Source organism: Scyliorhinus canicula, chromosome 11, assembly GCF_902713615.1.
Source record: "Scyliorhinus canicula chromosome 11, sScyCan1.1, whole genome shotgun sequence".
NCBI lineage: Eukaryota > Metazoa > Chordata > Chondrichthyes > Carcharhiniformes > Scyliorhinidae > Scyliorhinus > Scyliorhinus canicula.
Window position 1 is genome coordinate 145,218,530 of NC_052156.1, and position 17,580 is coordinate 145,236,109.

Here is a 17,580-nt window from a genome sequence, read left to right on the forward strand (position 1 = left end):
ATCTGCTATCCATATATAAAATCCCTAACCCCCTCAATTAGATCCCAGCCTGCAAGCCACTCTGGATATCTTATTTATATACAAAACTCCCAAACCATTCTAGCCAATAACCCATTCTTTAATTCAATATATATGTATATCTTTAATTTATAAAGCTCCTAAACTCCTTGATTGCATTTCAGTCTGTAAATCTGATAATTCTGTATAATAATTGCTGAGATTGGGATTACACTCAATCTTATCTATTGGAATTTGGGCTGTCCTGACTCCAGCATCCACTCTGACACATAAAGCGTTCATTCCCGTCTCCCCAGAGACCCTCCCCTCGACCTACCGATGAACAGGTGACGGGCGGGCAGTGTTCGGTTTGACAGTGGACCTCCCCCGAGACACAGGTACAGGTGGTGCATTCATCCACTTCCCAGTGCCGGTTCGATTGGTACGTGCGTCCCTGGTAGCTGCAGGAAATCCTGGGATCTGTGGACAGCATGGAGCTCAGCGATATCAGTGAACAGAGAAATCTCCACACCCTCGGAATCTCCTCAAAGGAACACTAGCATTCCCTCCACAGTATGGTACTGAGGTATCCCCACCAACCGGTCTGCACCGACTTTAGTTGATTGCTACTGGGGGGGGGGGGGGGGGGGGGGGGGGGGGGGGGGGGGTAAGGAGATGAAGGAGGAGGGGGTGTGGGTGGGGGCATTGAATGGCCCCTCAAGAGTTAGAAGGCTGACGAACAGCCGCCTGGTGAGGATAGGGATGGAATTGGTGCGTCTGATACTCGCACAAGAGGGTGAATAGGGTCTGGGATTTGTGCTTCAGGGGTAGTCAGTTAATTTCGGGAGAGATATTCTGATGTTCTTCTGGTGGCCTCCCATCCTCCATAAACTTCAGCTGATCAAAACTCTGCTGCCTGTATTCGAACTCACACTAGTTCCCTTTCGCCCATCATCCGTGCTGGTTGATGGACTCTGGGTGCCTCTCCAGCATCTCCTCAATTTTGTAAATGGAGTTGTTGGCTAATCGTGGCAATTATTTAGTTTGGAACAAAGCTGGATGCAAAAGGCTGAATTTTGACGGTCCCGCTGTTGGGAGTGAATTCTAGATCGGAAACCCAGAAGAGCTAATGGTGGGACTTTGGCTCACGTCTCTGGGAAAGCCTTTCAATTAGAGACAGTGGGAGGTCAGAGTGGCCAAAGGGAAGGGTGGCTGGCACACCCCCCACTGAGAAGGGTATTTCGGTGAACAGAGAGGGAGAGGGCATCACAAGATGGAGACGTATTGTATTTCCAGTAGCAGCAAACACAGCCCAACACCAAGAACAATCAGATGGATCCATCTGCTGGTGAATCACTCCCACTTCAAAGCATTTGCCTGCAGATGTGCTGAATTGAAGTTATATTCTTATTTAAAGTTGATGCTGCATATTCATTTCATGAGCTGCACAAAGTGGGGGCTCCCAGATGCTGCTGGGAAAATGCCAGTACACTGGGAAAATGGCGGCTAATTGGTGCATCAATGGCCTCCGGGAGGGTAGCCATCTGGGCACACGGCCCGGTCCTGGGAAAAGCAATCAGAAGAGGGAAAAGATCGGTTCGCCGGCTCATGCACGTTAATCAAATTTTCAAGTAGCCCACCGCCCCCTCGCCCCCAAACCCACCTCCAAAGTGCTGGGAAAATTACTCCCACCCTGCGGAGGTGAGGAAACTCAGTAGAGAGTTTGGGAAATCGTAGGTCCAAAGTCGGCTGTTGGTCCAAGTCTGCTACCCACCACACAGGTTATGGTATCTGATCGTAAACCCTGCCCTTGACACCAAATCCCAGTTACCTTGGCATTCGTAGCAGCATCGCCCTGGAGATCGCACCTTGATTAGACCATCGTGGCAGATGACAGACAGACATTCCTCGATTTGGCACTCGATGTGTCCGAGCTGCAGCAGAACGAACAGAAGGAAGTGTTAGAAAAAGAGAGAGAGAGAGAGACAGAGACAGAGAGAGAGACACAGAGAGAGAGAGAGATGGAGACAGAGACAGAGAGAGAGACAGAGACAGAGAGAGTGATAGAGAGACAGAGAGAGAGGCAGAGAGAGACAGAGACAGAGAGAGAGAGAGAGAAAGAACAATTATGAGATAACAATGGAGAAAGAGAGGAGTTATAGAGAGAGGAAGAGAGAGAGAAACTATTTGTGTAACTTACATTGCAAGAACATGTGATGCATTCATCAATAGAGTCGGTCCACGTCTCACCATCAGAAACACGCCGATTTTCAGCCTCAATCACACATTCTGTAGATTAAACAAGGGGCAAGGTCAGGAACAGCACCCGTTAGATAGAGTAAAGCTCCCTCTACACTGTCTCAACAAACACTCGAGGGCAGGTACAGTGAAGGTCAGATAGCGAGTAAAGCTGTGGGAATAGTGGGAAATGAACAAAGAACATAAGGATGGGGAAACAGCAGAGATTAAGTGGAGTAATCTTGAGTAAAGGGGATAATCCTACCATCACAGATTGGGCAGCAGGAACCTGCTGGAGTGAACTGGTCAGAGATCGGGCAGCTGAGCAATGGGCAGCTCTGGTGGATACAGACCCAGGTCAAATCCTGCAACAAACACATGGCATCATTCTATAGAGTCATGTTCAATCAGTGATGTACTGCCTCACCCCACTCAGTAACAAGATGTCTCTGCTCCCTGGTAACGATCCCTGGAGCATCACACTACGTGGCCGATGAGAAAGTCCAGATCAACTTTCCTTACTCCTCCAACATATCACTGCAATCATTACAGTCATTAGAATCACTACAGTGCAGAAGGAGGCCATTCGGCCCATCAAGTCTGCGCCGACCCACTGAAAGAGCACCCGACCTCGGCCCACTCCCCGGCCCCATCCTGTAACCCCATAACCCCACCTAACCTGCACAATCTTAGACACTAAGGGGTAATTTAGCATGGCCAATCCACCTGACCTGCACATCTTTGGACTGTGGGGGGAAACCAGAGCACCCGGAGGAAACCCACGAAGACACGGGGAGAAAGTGCAAACTCCACAGACAGTCACCCAAGGCCAGAATTGAACCCAGGTTCCTGGTGCTGTGAACAGTAGTGCTAACCACTGTGCCACCCTGTAAGCAACGGCTTACAGACAGTGCGATTATCACAGTGTCAACGTGGTCACTGCAGGCTGGGGTCAGACACTGACCTTTCACCCGGGCTCGAGGGTCAAATCCAGACAGAGAGGCTTGATGCTTGAACCAGCCCCTGTCCCAGGCTTACTGGCCACAGGTTCCACAGCATCAAACCAAACATCCTGTCACGTGAAGAAAAAAAAGGGGGAGATGGTGACCTAACGATAACATCACTGAGCTAGTAATCCAGACGCCCAAGATTATGCTCTGGGGACAGGGGTTCAAATCCCACCACGGCAGCTGGTGGAATTTAAATTCAATTAATAATCTGGAATTTAAAAACTAGTCTCAGGAATGGGTACCATGAAACTATCATCGATTGTTGTAAAAACCCATCTGGTTCACTAACATCCTCGAGGGAAGGAAATCTGCCATCCTTACCTGGCCTGGCCTGGCCTAAAAGTGACTCCAGACCCACAGCAATGTGGCTGACTTTTAACTTCCCTCTGAAAACGCGGAGCAAGCCACCCAGTTAAGGGCAATTAGGGGTGGACACGGAATCTGGCCATGCCAGCGAAGCCCACTCCCCATGAAAGAATAAATGAAACACAACACCAAACCTTTCCAGCACAGCACAGGTACCTTACAGACTAAAGCTCCCTGTACACTGACGCCATCAGACAATCCCATAACAGGTCAAGTAATATTGTGACTGAAATTGGGTACCAGACCCAATGGTGGGAGGAGGAATAACTGGCTGATTTCTCAGTCCTCAAACCCAGGCACACTGAGGCAAATTGTAGAATTCTAACTGGAGAGGACTTTTATCAGTGAGAACAGGGAGTGGGGATGGGAATCGGGTCGATTTTCTCTTTGCAATGATGGAGTCCATTGTGGCTGTATTGATGCTGAGGCTGAACGTAAATAGGCAGGGGCCGAGGTGCCTATGGTGATGGAACCAGACTTTGAGTCCCTTGGCTCCTCACAGATAGCTTGGCCAGGGCTCCTACTCCACTCTGCCCAACACTACAGGCCATGACCCCTTCTCGGTGTTCTGGTACTCACCTTGCACTGGCAAATGTAGCAGGGGTCATCGGTGGCAAGGAGTTCACTTCCAACCAGGGTCGCAGTACAGTTACTCAGAGGCTCTGTGATAAAGATAAAAGGCCATCAGTACCCCTTCCACAATGTCACGTGAGAGTACCTTTAAGAAATGGATGTGTAAGCAATGTACCTTTAAGAAATGGAGCAGCTCATATTAGTGAAGAGATGTCAGAGTGTGGGTGGAGCTGGGTTTTTAGCTCAGCCATTTTGCAGTGTTTAAGGTTCAGTTTGAGAGAGCAGCTGAAAAGTGCCTGGCTGGTTTGCTGTGAGCTGTTTGAAAGGAGAAAGCTGGTTTGAGGAAAAGAGCTTGGGTGTGTCTGTGTTTGCAACAAAGCTGGATCTGCTGTGATCTCTGCCATGAAAGACTATCTCTGAATAATTTGGCTGATTTGAACTCATAATAGTAATGTCTTTAACCTGATGTGTTTCTGTTTAAAGGTGTTAAGTCTTTTGGCGGTTTGAAGGAACATTTTGAGGGATTATTGAGAGTTGTATTATTTTCGGGGTTATCTTTGAAGAAAGGGGTGTTAAAGGATCCAATGTTTATTTAAAAAGTTTCATGGAATAAACATTGTTTTGTGACGGATACTATGCGGTTTTAGCACTAACTGATACTGAGCGGGATTGGCATTAACCGATACTATGCGGTTTTAGCACTAACTGATACTGCGCGGGATTGGCACTAACCGATACTGAGCGGGATTGGCACTAACCGATACTATGCGGGATTTGCACTACCCGATACTGCACGGGAATGGCACTACCCGATCCTGTGCGGGATTGGCACTATCGGATACTGAGCGGGATTTGCACTACCCGATCCTGTGCGGGATTGGCACTAACGGATACTGTGCAGGATTTGCACTAACCGATACTGCGCAGGATTGGCAGTAACGGATACTGTGCAGGATTTGCACTACCCGATACTGCGCGGGATTGGCACTAATCGATACTGTGCGGGATTGGCAGTAACGGATACTGAGCGGGATTGGCACTAACCGATACTGCGCGGGATTGGCATTAACCGATACTGAGCGGGATTGGCACTAACGGATACTGAGCGGGATTGGCACTAACGGATACTGTGCAGGATTGGCACTAACCGATACTGCACGGGATTGGCACTAACGGATACTGAGTGGGATTGGCACTAACGGATACTGTGCGGGATTGGCACTAACCGATACTGTGCAGGATTGGCACTAACCGATACTGAGTGGGATTGGCACTAACGGATACTGTGCAGGATTGGCACTAACCGATACTGAGTGGGATTGGCACTAACGGATACAGTGCGGGATTGGCACTAACCGATACTGAGTGGGATTGGCACTAACGGATACTGTGCGGGATTGGCACTAACGGAGACTGTGCGGGATTGGCACTAACGGATACTGTGCGGGATTGGCACTAACAGATACTGAGCGGGATTGGCACTAACGGATACTGCGCGGGATTGGCTGTAACCGATATTGAGCGGGATTGGCACTAACCGATACTGGACGGGATTGGCACTAACGGATACTGTGCGGGATTGGCACTAACGGATACTGTGCGGGATTGGCACTAACCGATACTGTGCGGGATTGGCACTAACCGATACTGTGCGGGATTGGCACTAACGGATACTGTGCGGGATTGGCACTAACGGATACTGTGCGGGATTGGCACTAACCGATACTGTGCGGGATTGGCACTAACCGATACTGAGTGGGATTGGCACTAACGGATACTGTGCTGGATTGGCACTAACCGATACCGAGCGGGATTGGCACTAACGGATACTGTGCTGGATTGGCACTAACCGATACTGTGCGGGATTGGCACTAACCGATACTGAGTGGGATTGGCACTAATGGATACTGTGCTGGATTGGCACTAACCGATACTGAGTGGGATTGGCACTAACGGATATTGTGTGGGATTGGCACTAACGGATACTGTGCGGGATTGGCACTAACCGATACTGAGCGCGACTGGCACTAACGGATACTGTGCGGGTTTGGCACTAATCGATACTGTGCGTGATTGGCACGAACCGATACTGCGCGGGATTGGCACTAACCGATACTGAGCAGGATTGGCACTAACGGATACTGAGCGGGATTGGCACTAACCGATACTGAGCGGGATTGGCACTGACAGGTATACTGCGCGGGATTGGCACTAACCGAGACTGTGCGGGATTGGCACTAACTGATACTGTGCGGGATTGGCACTAACCGATACTGAGCTGGATTGGTACTGACCGATACTGCACGGGATTGGCACTAACCAATACTGTGCGGGATTGGCACTAACCGATACTGCACGGGATTGGCACTAACCGATACTGTGCGGGATTGGCACTAACCGATACTGCGCGGGATTGGCACTAACCGTTAACATTCGGGATTGGCAATAACCGATACTGTGCGGGATTGGCACTAACGGATACTGCGCGGGATTGGCACTAACCGATACTGCGCGGGATTGGCACTAACCGTTAACATGCGGGATTGGCAATAACCGTACTGTGCGGGATTGGCACTAATGGATACTACGCGGGATAGATTGCATCTACAAGATGCAATGCAGGAACTCACCAAGGCTCCCCAGGCAGCACCTTCCAAATACACGCCCATGACCATCTGGAAGGACCAAGGGCAACAGATACCTGAGAACACCACCACCTGGAGGTTCCTCTCCAAGCCACTCATCATCCTGACATGGAAATATATCACCATTCCTTCTCCATCACTGGGTCAAAATCCTGGAACTCCCTCCTTACCAACACTGTGCGTGAACCTATACCTTAGGGACGGCAACGGTTCAAGAACATAAGAATTAGGGGCAGGAATAGGCCATCTGGCCCCTCAAGCCTGCTCCGCCATTCAATAAGATCATGGCTGATCTTTTTGTGGACTCAGCTCACCATAACGTTTAATTCCATCACTGTTTAAAAATCTATCTATTTTTGCCTTAAAAACATCCAACGAGATAACCTCAACTGCTTCACTGTGCGGTTCACCCGCCAGTGGAAACAACCTCCCTGCTTCTATCTTATCTAATCCCTTCATAATTTTATGTCGTTCTGTAAGATCCTCCCTCATTCTTCTAAATTCCAATGAATATAGTCCCAGTCTACTTAGTCTCTCCTCATAAGCCAATCCTCTCAACTCCAGAATCGACCTGGTGAATCTCCTCTGCACACCCTCCAGTGCCAGCACGTCCTTTCTCAAGTAAGGAGACCAAACTGTATACAGTACTCTAGGTGTGGCCTCACCAGCACCCTATACCACTGCAATCATTGTTTTTAAAATCCATCCCACTAGCAACGAAGGACAAAATTCCATTTGCCTTCTTAATTATCTGTTGCACCTGCGAACCAACTTTTTGTGATTCCTGGACAAGGATACCGAGGTCCCTCTGCTCAGCAGCATGCTGCAATTTTTCACCATTTAAATAATTGTCCATTTTGCGGTTATTCTCACCAAAATGGATGACCTCACATTTACCAATATTGTACTCCATCTGCCACACCCTTACCCACCCACTTAAACTATCTGTATCCCTCTGTAGCCTTTCAGTGTCCTCTGCACACTTTACTCTACCACTCATCTTAGTGTCATACGCGAACTTTGACATAACATTTGGGGGGCGATTCTCCAATATGGAGCCCAAGTGTTCGTGCCGTCGTGAATGCCGAACTGGGCCCTGGTACGACCGATTCTGGCCCCCACAGGGGTCCAGCACGGTACTGGAGCGGTTCACGCCGCTCCAGTCGCCTTTCGTGGTGCCAAATGGGCACCGTACCAACCCACGCATGCGCAGTTGGGCCACGCCAACCTTCCCATGCGCGGGGGACTTCTTTGGCGCGCTGGCCCCGACTCAACATGGAGTTGGTCTTCAGGGACCGGCTGCGCCAGAAAGTAGGCTCCGGGAAGGGGGGGGGGGGTGGAGGCCGGCCCGCCAATTGGCGTGCCCCAATCGCGGGCCAGGCCCCATCAGACCCCCCGGTGCAGGGGCTCCCTCTCCTCCCCCACACCCCACAGGCCGCCCCCCCCCGACCGTGCGTGCAGGATTCCCGCCGGCAGCGACCAGGGGTGAACGGCGCCGGCGGGACTCTGTCGTATCTGATATCATCGGCCCGTGCTGTGCCGAACGCGCCGGAACAAATGCTGCCGATTCTCCGCACCTCGGAGAATTGGAAAGACATTACTGAGGGAGAGCTGCATTGTTGGAAAGACATTACTGAGGGAGAGCTGTACTGTTAGGGAGACATTACTGAGGGAGAGCAGCATTGTTGAAAAAACATTACTGAGGGAGAGCTGTACTGTTAGGGAGACATTACTGAGGGAGAGCTGCATTGTTGAAAAGACATTACTGAGGGAGAGCTGCATTGTTGGAAAGACATTACTGAGGGAGTGCTGCATTGTTGAAAAGACATTACTGAGGGAGAGCTGCATTGTTGAAAAGACATTACTGAGGGAGTGCTGCATTGTTGAAAAGACATTACTGAGGGAGAGCTGCATTTTTGGAAAGACATTACTGAGGGAGAGCTGCATTGTTGGAAAGACATTACTGAGGGAGTGCTGCATTGTTGGAAAGACATTACTGAGGGAGAGCTGCACTGTTGGAAAGACATTACTGAGGGAGAGCTGCATTGTTGGAAAGACATTACTGAGGGAGTGCTGCATTGTTGGAAAGACATTACTGAGGGAGAGCTGCATTGTTGGAAAGACATTACTGAGGGAGTGCTGCATTGTTGGAAAGACATTACTGAGGGAGTGCTGCATTGTTGGAAAGACATTACTGAGGGAGAGCTGCATTGTTGGAAAGACATTACTGAGGGAGTGCTGCACTGTTGGAAAGACATTACTGAGGGAGAGCTGCATTGTTGGAAAGACATTACTGAGGGAGAGCTGTACTGTTGGAAAGACATTACTGAGGGAGAGCTGTACTGTTAGAAAGACATGACTGAGGGAGAGCTGCCTTGTTGGAAAGACATTACTGAGGGAGAGCTACACTGTTGGAAAGACATTACTGGGGGAGTGCTGCACTGTTGGAAAGACATTACTGAGGGAGTGCTGCATTGTTGGAAAGACATTACTGAGCGAGAGCTACACTGTTGGAAAGACATTACTGAGGGAGAGCTACTCTGTTGGAAAGACATTACTGAGGGAGAGCTACACTGTAGGAAAGACATTACTGAGGGAGTGCTGCACTGTTGGAAAGACATTACTGAGGGAGAGCTGCATTGTTGGAAAGACATTACTGAGGGAGTGCTGCACTGTTGGAAAGACATTACTGAGGGAGAGCTGCATTGTTGGAAAGACATTACTGAGGGAGTGCTGCATTGTTGGAAAGACATTACTGAGGGAGAGCTGCATTGTTGGAAAGACATTACTGAGGGAGTGCTGCATTGTTGGAAAGACATTACTGAGGGAGTGCTGCATTGTTGGAAAGACATTACTGAGGGAGAGCTGCATTGTTGGAAAGACATTACTGAGGGAGTGCTGCACTGTTGGAAAGACATTACTGAGGGAGAGCTGCATTGTTGGAAAGACATTACTGAGGGAGAGCTGTACTGTTGGAAAGACATTACTGAGGGAGAGCTGTACTGTTAGAAAGACATGACTGAGGGAGAGCTGCCTTGTTGGAAAGACATTACTGAGGGAGAGCTACACTGTTGGAAAGACATTACTGGGGGAGTGCTGCACTGTTGGAAAGACATTACTGAGGGAGTGCTGCATTGTTGGAAAGACATTACTGAGCGAGAGCTACACTGTTGGAAAGACATTACTGAGGGAGAGCTACTCTGTTGGAAAGACATTACTGAGGGAGAGCTACACTGTAGGAAAGACATTACTGAGGGAGAGCTGCATTGTTGGAAAGACATTACTGAGGGAGTGCTGCATTGTTGGAAAGACATTACTGAGGGAGTGCTGCATTGTTGGAAAGACATTACTGAGGGAGTGCTGCACTGTTGGAAAGACATTATTGAGGGAGTGCTGCATTGTTGGAAAGACATTACTGAGGGAGAGCTGCATTGTTGGAAAGACATTACTGAGGGAGTGCTGCACTGTTGGAAAGACATTACTGAGGGAGAGCTGCATTGTTGGAAAGACATTACTGAGGGAGAGCTGTACTGTTGGAAAGACATTACTGAGGGAGAGCTACACTGTTGGAAAGACATGACTGAGGGAGAGCTGCCTTGTTGGAAAGACATTACTGAGGGAGAGCTACACTGTTGGAAAGACATTACTGGGGGAGTGCTGCACTGTTGGAAAGACATTACTGAGGGAGTGCTGCATTGTTGGAAAGACATTACTGAGCGAGAGCTACACTGTAGGAAAGACATTACTGAGGGAGAGCTACACTGTTGGAAAGACATTACTAAGGGAGAGCTACACTGTAGGAAAGACATTACTGAGGGTGTGTCAGATGCAATCTTGGACGTTAAACTGAAGTCTGTTTACCCTTTTAGCTGAATATAAAAGATTCCACTGCACTATTTAGAAAAAATAAATTTAGAGTTCCCAATTCATTTTTTCCAATTAAAGAGCAATTTAGTGTGGCCAATCCACCAACCCTGCACGTCTTTGGGGGCGAAACCCATGGAAACATGGGATCCAGAGCCGGGATCGAATCTGGGACCGCGGCACCGCGAGGCTGCAATGCTAACCACTGCGTCACCGTGTCGCCCTCCACTGCATTATTTTGATGAAGAGTGGGAGGTCTCCCTGGTGGCTGTCAGTATTCATCCCTAAACCAACATGACTAAAAACAGCTGATCTGATTATGATCAAACTGTGAGCTGACTGCACCGAACCTGGCTGCGAGGTTTCCTACATTACAGCAGTGCTTCATTTCGGCATATTCTGAGGTGATGAAATGAGCTATATAAATGTACGTCTTTGTTCGATTATTGAAGGCACTTCGAATAATTGGGTAAAATTATCAATTGATAATTTAGCTGAGATGTCACTGTAATCCTTGTAGTACACATTCCTGACGATAGATTATGATAGAGACAACAGAAAAAAGCAAAACATATCCATCGTGGATTCAGGAAGGGGCAATCTTGCCAATCTAACTGATTGGATTGATATGTGGGGTGATAGAGGAGTTTATAAGACAGTGGACCCGGATTTCAGTAGGGCCTTTGACACAATTCCTCTGGTATTGAAGATGAAGTCAGTGGAAATGGATAGTCGGCACTCACGGGCACAGCTGGGGCAACAGTGACCTGATGTTGGGGCCTTGATCAGATTCCTCGGGCAGTCTACCAGGCTGGGACACTGATGCCGATAACAGCGCAGATGCTGCACGCCATCAACCATCACCTGCAGAGAGAAAGGATTTGTCGTGAGTGGTATTCGTTATGATTTGCAGACATGCAGATAATGATATACAGACAGGCAGCTAATGAACTCTGAGAACAGGACATGACCAATGAGCAGGCAGGGCACTCAGGGGTGGTATCTCACTATAAAAGGCACGAGGCGCTCACACTCCGCCTCTTTCCACTGATGAACATCCACAGAGTGAGTCAGGGTGTATGTACAGTATCACACCCCCGGCACGTGGCTAAGAGCTAGTCTGGTTCAGTCAGACAGAGTAACCACACTTAGGTTAGCAGAGTGTCGAACTCACAGAGAACTGTGCAAACTGTGCTGCTGGTTCAATAAATCGGATTGAACTAACTTCAAGGTCTGGAGTATCTTTTGGTTAAAGCTGCATCCATTTGCAGCCTGTGTTAGCCCAGAGTGCATAACACAAGATTCATTTTGAGGGATAGAGCAGTGGGTGGTAACATAGAGGCACAAGGTGCCGGGACAAGGCTGCAAAGATACTGTGTGCAGTGATATTGGTTACAGGGTTAAAGTGAGACGTGACACCCAGAACATCCCATTCATTTACTCGGTGCATTGTTCTGGAGAAACGCACTGATCCACAAGACCGAATAAATAATATTTGCTCACTGCATGTGACAACAGCTCTCAAACACAGACTGCCCCCTTCCTCTGGAGCACCTCCCACTCTTTCCTCAATCACAGACCACCTTCCCCCGGGTCTTTGTACCCCCCTCAGCTAGAGAACCTTCCCCCCTGGCTTCTGTACCCCCTTCCCAATCACAAATCACCTCCCCAGGGTCGCTGCACCCATCTCCCCTATCACAGACCAGCATCCGCGGGGGTCTCTGCACCCTGCCCTGCTCCCAATCACAGATGACCCTCCCTAGGATCACCTACGCACCTCCCCGCCCCACATAACAGTACATCCTGCCCCGCTCCCAATCATAGACTACCCTTCCCAGAGTCTTTGACCCAACTCTATACCAATTACAGGCCACCCTCCCCAGGGTCTCTATACCCAACCCTGTCCCAATTGCAAACCACCCTCCCAAGGGGTTCTGTACCCCATTCCCCACCCCAATCAGAGACCACCCTCCTCGGGGTCAATTATACACCCCGCACATCACAGACCACCCTGTCCAGGGTCATCTATATCCCCGGCCCATCACAGACCACCCTTCCCAGGATCATCTATATCCCCCTGCCCATCACAGACCACCCTGCCCAGAGTCATCTATATCCCCCGGCCCATCACAGACCACCCTGCCCAGGATCATCTATATCCCCCGGCCCATCACAGACCACCCTCCCCAGGATCATCTATATCCCCCGGCCCATCACAGACCACCCTGTCCAGAGTCTCTGTGCCGCCCCTCCCCCCTAATCACAAACCACCAGACATCAGGGCCTCTGTAGTCAACCCCGCCCCAATCACAGACCCACTCTCCCCAGAGTCTCTGTAACCACCCCCACCCCCAAACACAGACCCACTCTCCCCAGAGTCTCTGTAACCACTCCCACCCCCAATCACAGACCCACTCGCCCCAGAGGCTCTGTAACCACCCCCACCCCCAGACACAGACCCACTCGCCCCAGAGGCTCTGTAACCACCCCCACCCCCAGACACAGACCCATCCTCCCCAGAGTCTCTGTACCACCCCCACCCCCATCATAGTCCATATTCCCCAGGGTCTCTGTACTGCCCCCTTCACCCCAATCACAGACAACCCTGCCCAGAGTCTCTGACCTCTGCTGCTGCCGCCCCCCACCCCACCCCAATCACTGAGGGTCTTTGCAACAACTTGGTTCTCCTATTCCAGATCTGAGAAGGTTACTACCCAGCAGGACACGGCCCAGCACAGCCTCCTGGTCAAAGATCTCTACAATATTAATGTGAATCAATCTGATTGGTTATTTTCTCTGGCTCTTTGTCGCATTTCTAGATGGTCATGCTCACTCTTCCCAACCAGACATTTGTTCAAAATGTTAAATATTGAAGGTGTTAATCCCAGAGATTGATTGCCTTTCCTCAGACTCTGTTAGATCTGACATCTTTGGGGAGTGGGTTCAAAGTTCAGACTATGACACCAGGTTTACTTTTGTGACTAGACACATCTTACCTCACAGGTGCAGATCTCGCAGGGGTCGTTGGTAGGTTGGAAACTCTCGCCAGGACCGTACACATGGTTATTGTAGATACAGTCTGTGAGGCAGTGCAAAACAAAATGGATGCTGGATAATGTACATCATGGGCCATAACCGATACTGAGCGGGATTGGGACTAACCGATACTGAGCGGGATTGGGACTAACCGATACTGTGCGGGATTGGCACTAACCATTATCATGCGGGATTAGCACTAACCGATACTGCGTGAGATTGGCACTAACCGATACTGAGCAGGATTGGCACTAACGGACACTGTGTGGGATTGGCACTAACCGATACTGCGCGGGGTTGGCACTAACCGTCATCGCACGGGATTGGCACTAACCGATACTGAACGGGATTGGCACTAACCGATACTGAGCGGGATTGGCACTAACCGATACTGTGCGGGATTGGCGCTAACCGTTATCATACGGGATTAGCACTAACCGATACTGCGCGGGATTGGCACTAACCGATACTGCGCGGGATTGGCACTAACCGTCATCGCACGGGATTGGCACTAACCAATACTGAGCGGGATTGGCACTACCCGATACTGAGCGGGATTGGCACTAACCGATACTGTGCGGGATTGGCGCTAACCGTTATCATGCGGGATTAGCACTAACCGATACTGCGCGGGATTGGCACCAACCAATACTGTGCGGGATTGGCACTAACCGATACTGCGCGGGATTGGCACTAACCGATACTGCGCGGGATTGGCACCAACCGATACTGCGCGGGATTGGCACTAACCGATACTGCGCGGGATTGGCAATAACCGATACTGCGCGGGATTGGCACTAACGGATACTGTGCTGGATTGGCACTAACCGATACTGAGCGGGATTGGCACTAACCGATACTGAGCGGGATGGGCTCTAACAGATACTGTGCGGGATTGGCACTAACCGATACTGAGCGGGATTGCCACCAACCGATACTGTGCGGGATTGCCACCAACCGATACTGCGCGGGATTGGCACTAACCATCATCGCACGGGATTGGCACTAACCGATACTGTGTGGGATTGGCACTAACGGATACTGAGCGGGATTGGCACTAACCGATACTGAGCGGAATTGGCACTAACCGATACTGAGCGGGATTGGCACTAACCGATACTGAGCGGGATTGGCACTAACCGATACTGAGCGGAATTGGCACTAACGGATACTGAGCGGGATTCGCACTAACCGATACTGAACAGGATTGGCACTAACCGATACTGAGCAGGATTGGCACTAACGGATACTGAGCGGGATTGGCACTAACGGATACTGTGCAGGATTGGCACTAACGGATACTGTGCAGGATTGGCACTAACGGATACTGTGCAGGATTGGCACTAACGGATACTGTGCAGGATTGGCACTAACGGATACTGTGCAGGATTGGCACTAACTGATACTGTGCAGGATTGGCACTAACCGATACTGAGCGGGATTGGCACTAACCGATACTGAGCGGGATTGGCACTAACGAATACTGTGCGGGATTGGCACTAACCGATACGGAGCGGGATTGGCACTAACGAATACTGTGCAGGATTGGCACTAACCGATACTGCGCGGGATTGGCACTAACCGATACGGAGCGGGATTGGCACTAACGAATACTGTGCGGGATTGGCACTAACCGATGCTGTACAGGATTGGCAAGAACCAATAATGAATCAGTCAATATTTTATGGCATCACGTGGCGTTAAGCTCCTCGTCCAGGAGTTAGGCAGACTCACACGGACTAAATACAACTAACATCTGAGGCCAGACATCAAGCTAAGGCACCTGGAGCCAGCAGTGTACCAGGTACAGGGCTCAACTGGAGCCAGCATTGTACCAGGTACAGGGCTCACCTGGAACCAGCAGTGTTCCAGGTACAGGGCTCACCTGGAGCCAGCACTGTGGCAGGTACAGGGCTCACCTGGACCCAGCAGTGTCCCAGGTACAGGGCTCATCTGGAGCTAGCAGCATCCCAGATACAGGACTCACCTGGAGCCAGCAGCGTCCCAGATACAGGGCTCACCTGGAGCCAGCAGTGTCCCAGATACAGGGCTCACCTGGAGCTAGGAGCATCCCAGATACAGGGCTCACCTGGAGCCAGCAGTGTCCCAGATACAGGGCTCACCTGGAGCTAGGAGCATCCCAGATACAGGGCTCACCTGGAGCCAGCAGTGACCCAGGTACAGGGCTCACCTGGAGCCAGCAGCGTCCCAGATGCAGGGCTCACCTAGAGCCAGCAGTGTTCCAGGTACAGAGCTTACCTGGAGCCAGCAGTGTCCCAGATACAGGGCTCATCTGGAGCCAGCAGCGTCCCAGGTACAGGGTTCACCTGGAGCCAGCAGCGTCCCAGGTACAGGGTTCACCTGGAGCCAGCAGTGTCCCAGATACAGGGCTCACCTGGAGCCAGCAGTGTCCCAGATACAAGGCTCACCTGGAGCCAGCATTGTACCAGGTACAGGGCTTACCTGGAACCAGCAGTGTTCCAGGTACAGGGCTCACCTGGAGCCAGCAGTGACCCAGGTACAGGGCTCACCTGGAGCCAGCAGCGTCCCAGATACAGGGCTCACCTGGAGCCAGCAGTGTTCCAGGTACAGGGCTTACCTGGAGCCAGCATTGTACCAGGTACAGGGCTTACCTGGAACCAGCAGTGTTCCAGGTACAGGGCTCACCTGGAGCCAGCAGTGACCCAGGTACAGGGCTCACCTGGAGCCAGCAGCGTCCCAGATACAGGGCTCACCTGGAGCCAGCAGTGTTCCAGGTACAGGGCTTACCTGGAGCCAGCAGTGTCCCAGATACAGGGCTCACCTGGAGCCAGCAGTGTCCCAGGTACAGGGTTCACCTGGAGCTAGCAGCGTCCCAGGTACAGGGCTCACCTGGAGCCAGCATTGTACCAGGTACGGAGCTCACCTGGAGATAGCAGTGTCCCAGGTACAGGGCTTACCTGGAGCCAGCATTGTACCAGATACAGGGCTCACCTGGAGCCAGCATTGTACCAGTTACAGGGCTCACCTGGAGCCAGCAGTGTCCCAGGTACAGGGCTCACCTGGAGCCAGCAGTGGTTCAGGTACGGAGCTCACCTGGAGCCAGCATTGTACCAGGTACGGAGCTCACCTTGAGCCAGCATTATACCAGGTACGGAGCTCACCTGGAGCCAGCATTGTACCAGGTACAGGGCTCACCTGGAGCCAGCAGTGTCCCAGATACAGGGCTCACCTGGAGCCAGCAGTGTTTCAGGTACAGGGCTCACCTGGAGCCAGCAGTGTCCCAGATACAGGGCTCACCTGGAGCCAGCAGTGTTCCAGGTACAGGGCTCACCTGGAGCCAGCAGTGTTTCAGGTACGGAGCTCACCTGGAGCCAGCATTGTACCAGGTACGGAGCTCACCTGGAGCCAGCATTGTACCAGGTACGGAGCTCACCTGGAGCCAGCATTGTACCAGGTACAGGGCTCACCTGGAGCCAGCAGTGTCCCAGATACAGGGCTCACCTGGAGCCAGCAGTGTCCCAGATACAGGGCTCATCTGGAGCCAGCAGTGTCCCAGATACAGGGCTCACCTGGAGCCAGCAGTGTCCCAGATACAGGGCTCATCTGGAGCCAGCAGTGTTTCAGGTACAGGGCTCACCTGGAGCCAGCAGTGTCCCAGATACAGGGCTCACCTGGAGCCAGCAGTGTCCCAGGTACAGGGCTCACCTGGAGCCAGCAGTGTTTCAGGTACGGAGCTCACCTGGAGCCAGCATTGTACCAGGTACGGAGCTCACCTGGAGCCAGCATTGTACCAGGTACGGAGCTCACCTGGAGCCAGCAGTGTCCCAGATACAGGGCTCACCTGGAGCCAGCAGTGGTTCAGGTACAGG

The 17,580-nt window shown here is 51.1% G+C and overlaps 1 protein-coding gene across 1 annotated transcript in view; it reads right to left on the minus strand.

Moving 5' to 3' along the window:
- The window catches only part of LOC119973796 (kielin cysteine rich BMP regulator), a 187,366-nt gene that overhangs the window by 13,263 nt on the left and 156,523 nt on the right, over nt 1-17,580 (minus strand). Inside the window, exons 37-43 of the mRNA XM_038812222.1 lie at nt 13,690-13,772; nt 11,437-11,557; nt 4,191-4,273; nt 2,501-2,600; nt 2,198-2,286; nt 1,829-1,931; nt 335-477 (exon numbers count right to left, since the gene is read on the minus strand). Coding sequence (XP_038668150.1) covers nt 335-477; nt 1,829-1,931; nt 2,198-2,286; nt 2,501-2,600; nt 4,191-4,273; nt 11,437-11,557; nt 13,690-13,772 — 722 coding nt within the window. The remainder of the gene's footprint in view (nt 1-334; nt 478-1,828; nt 1,932-2,197; nt 2,287-2,500; nt 2,601-4,190; nt 4,274-11,436; nt 11,558-13,689; nt 13,773-17,580) is intronic.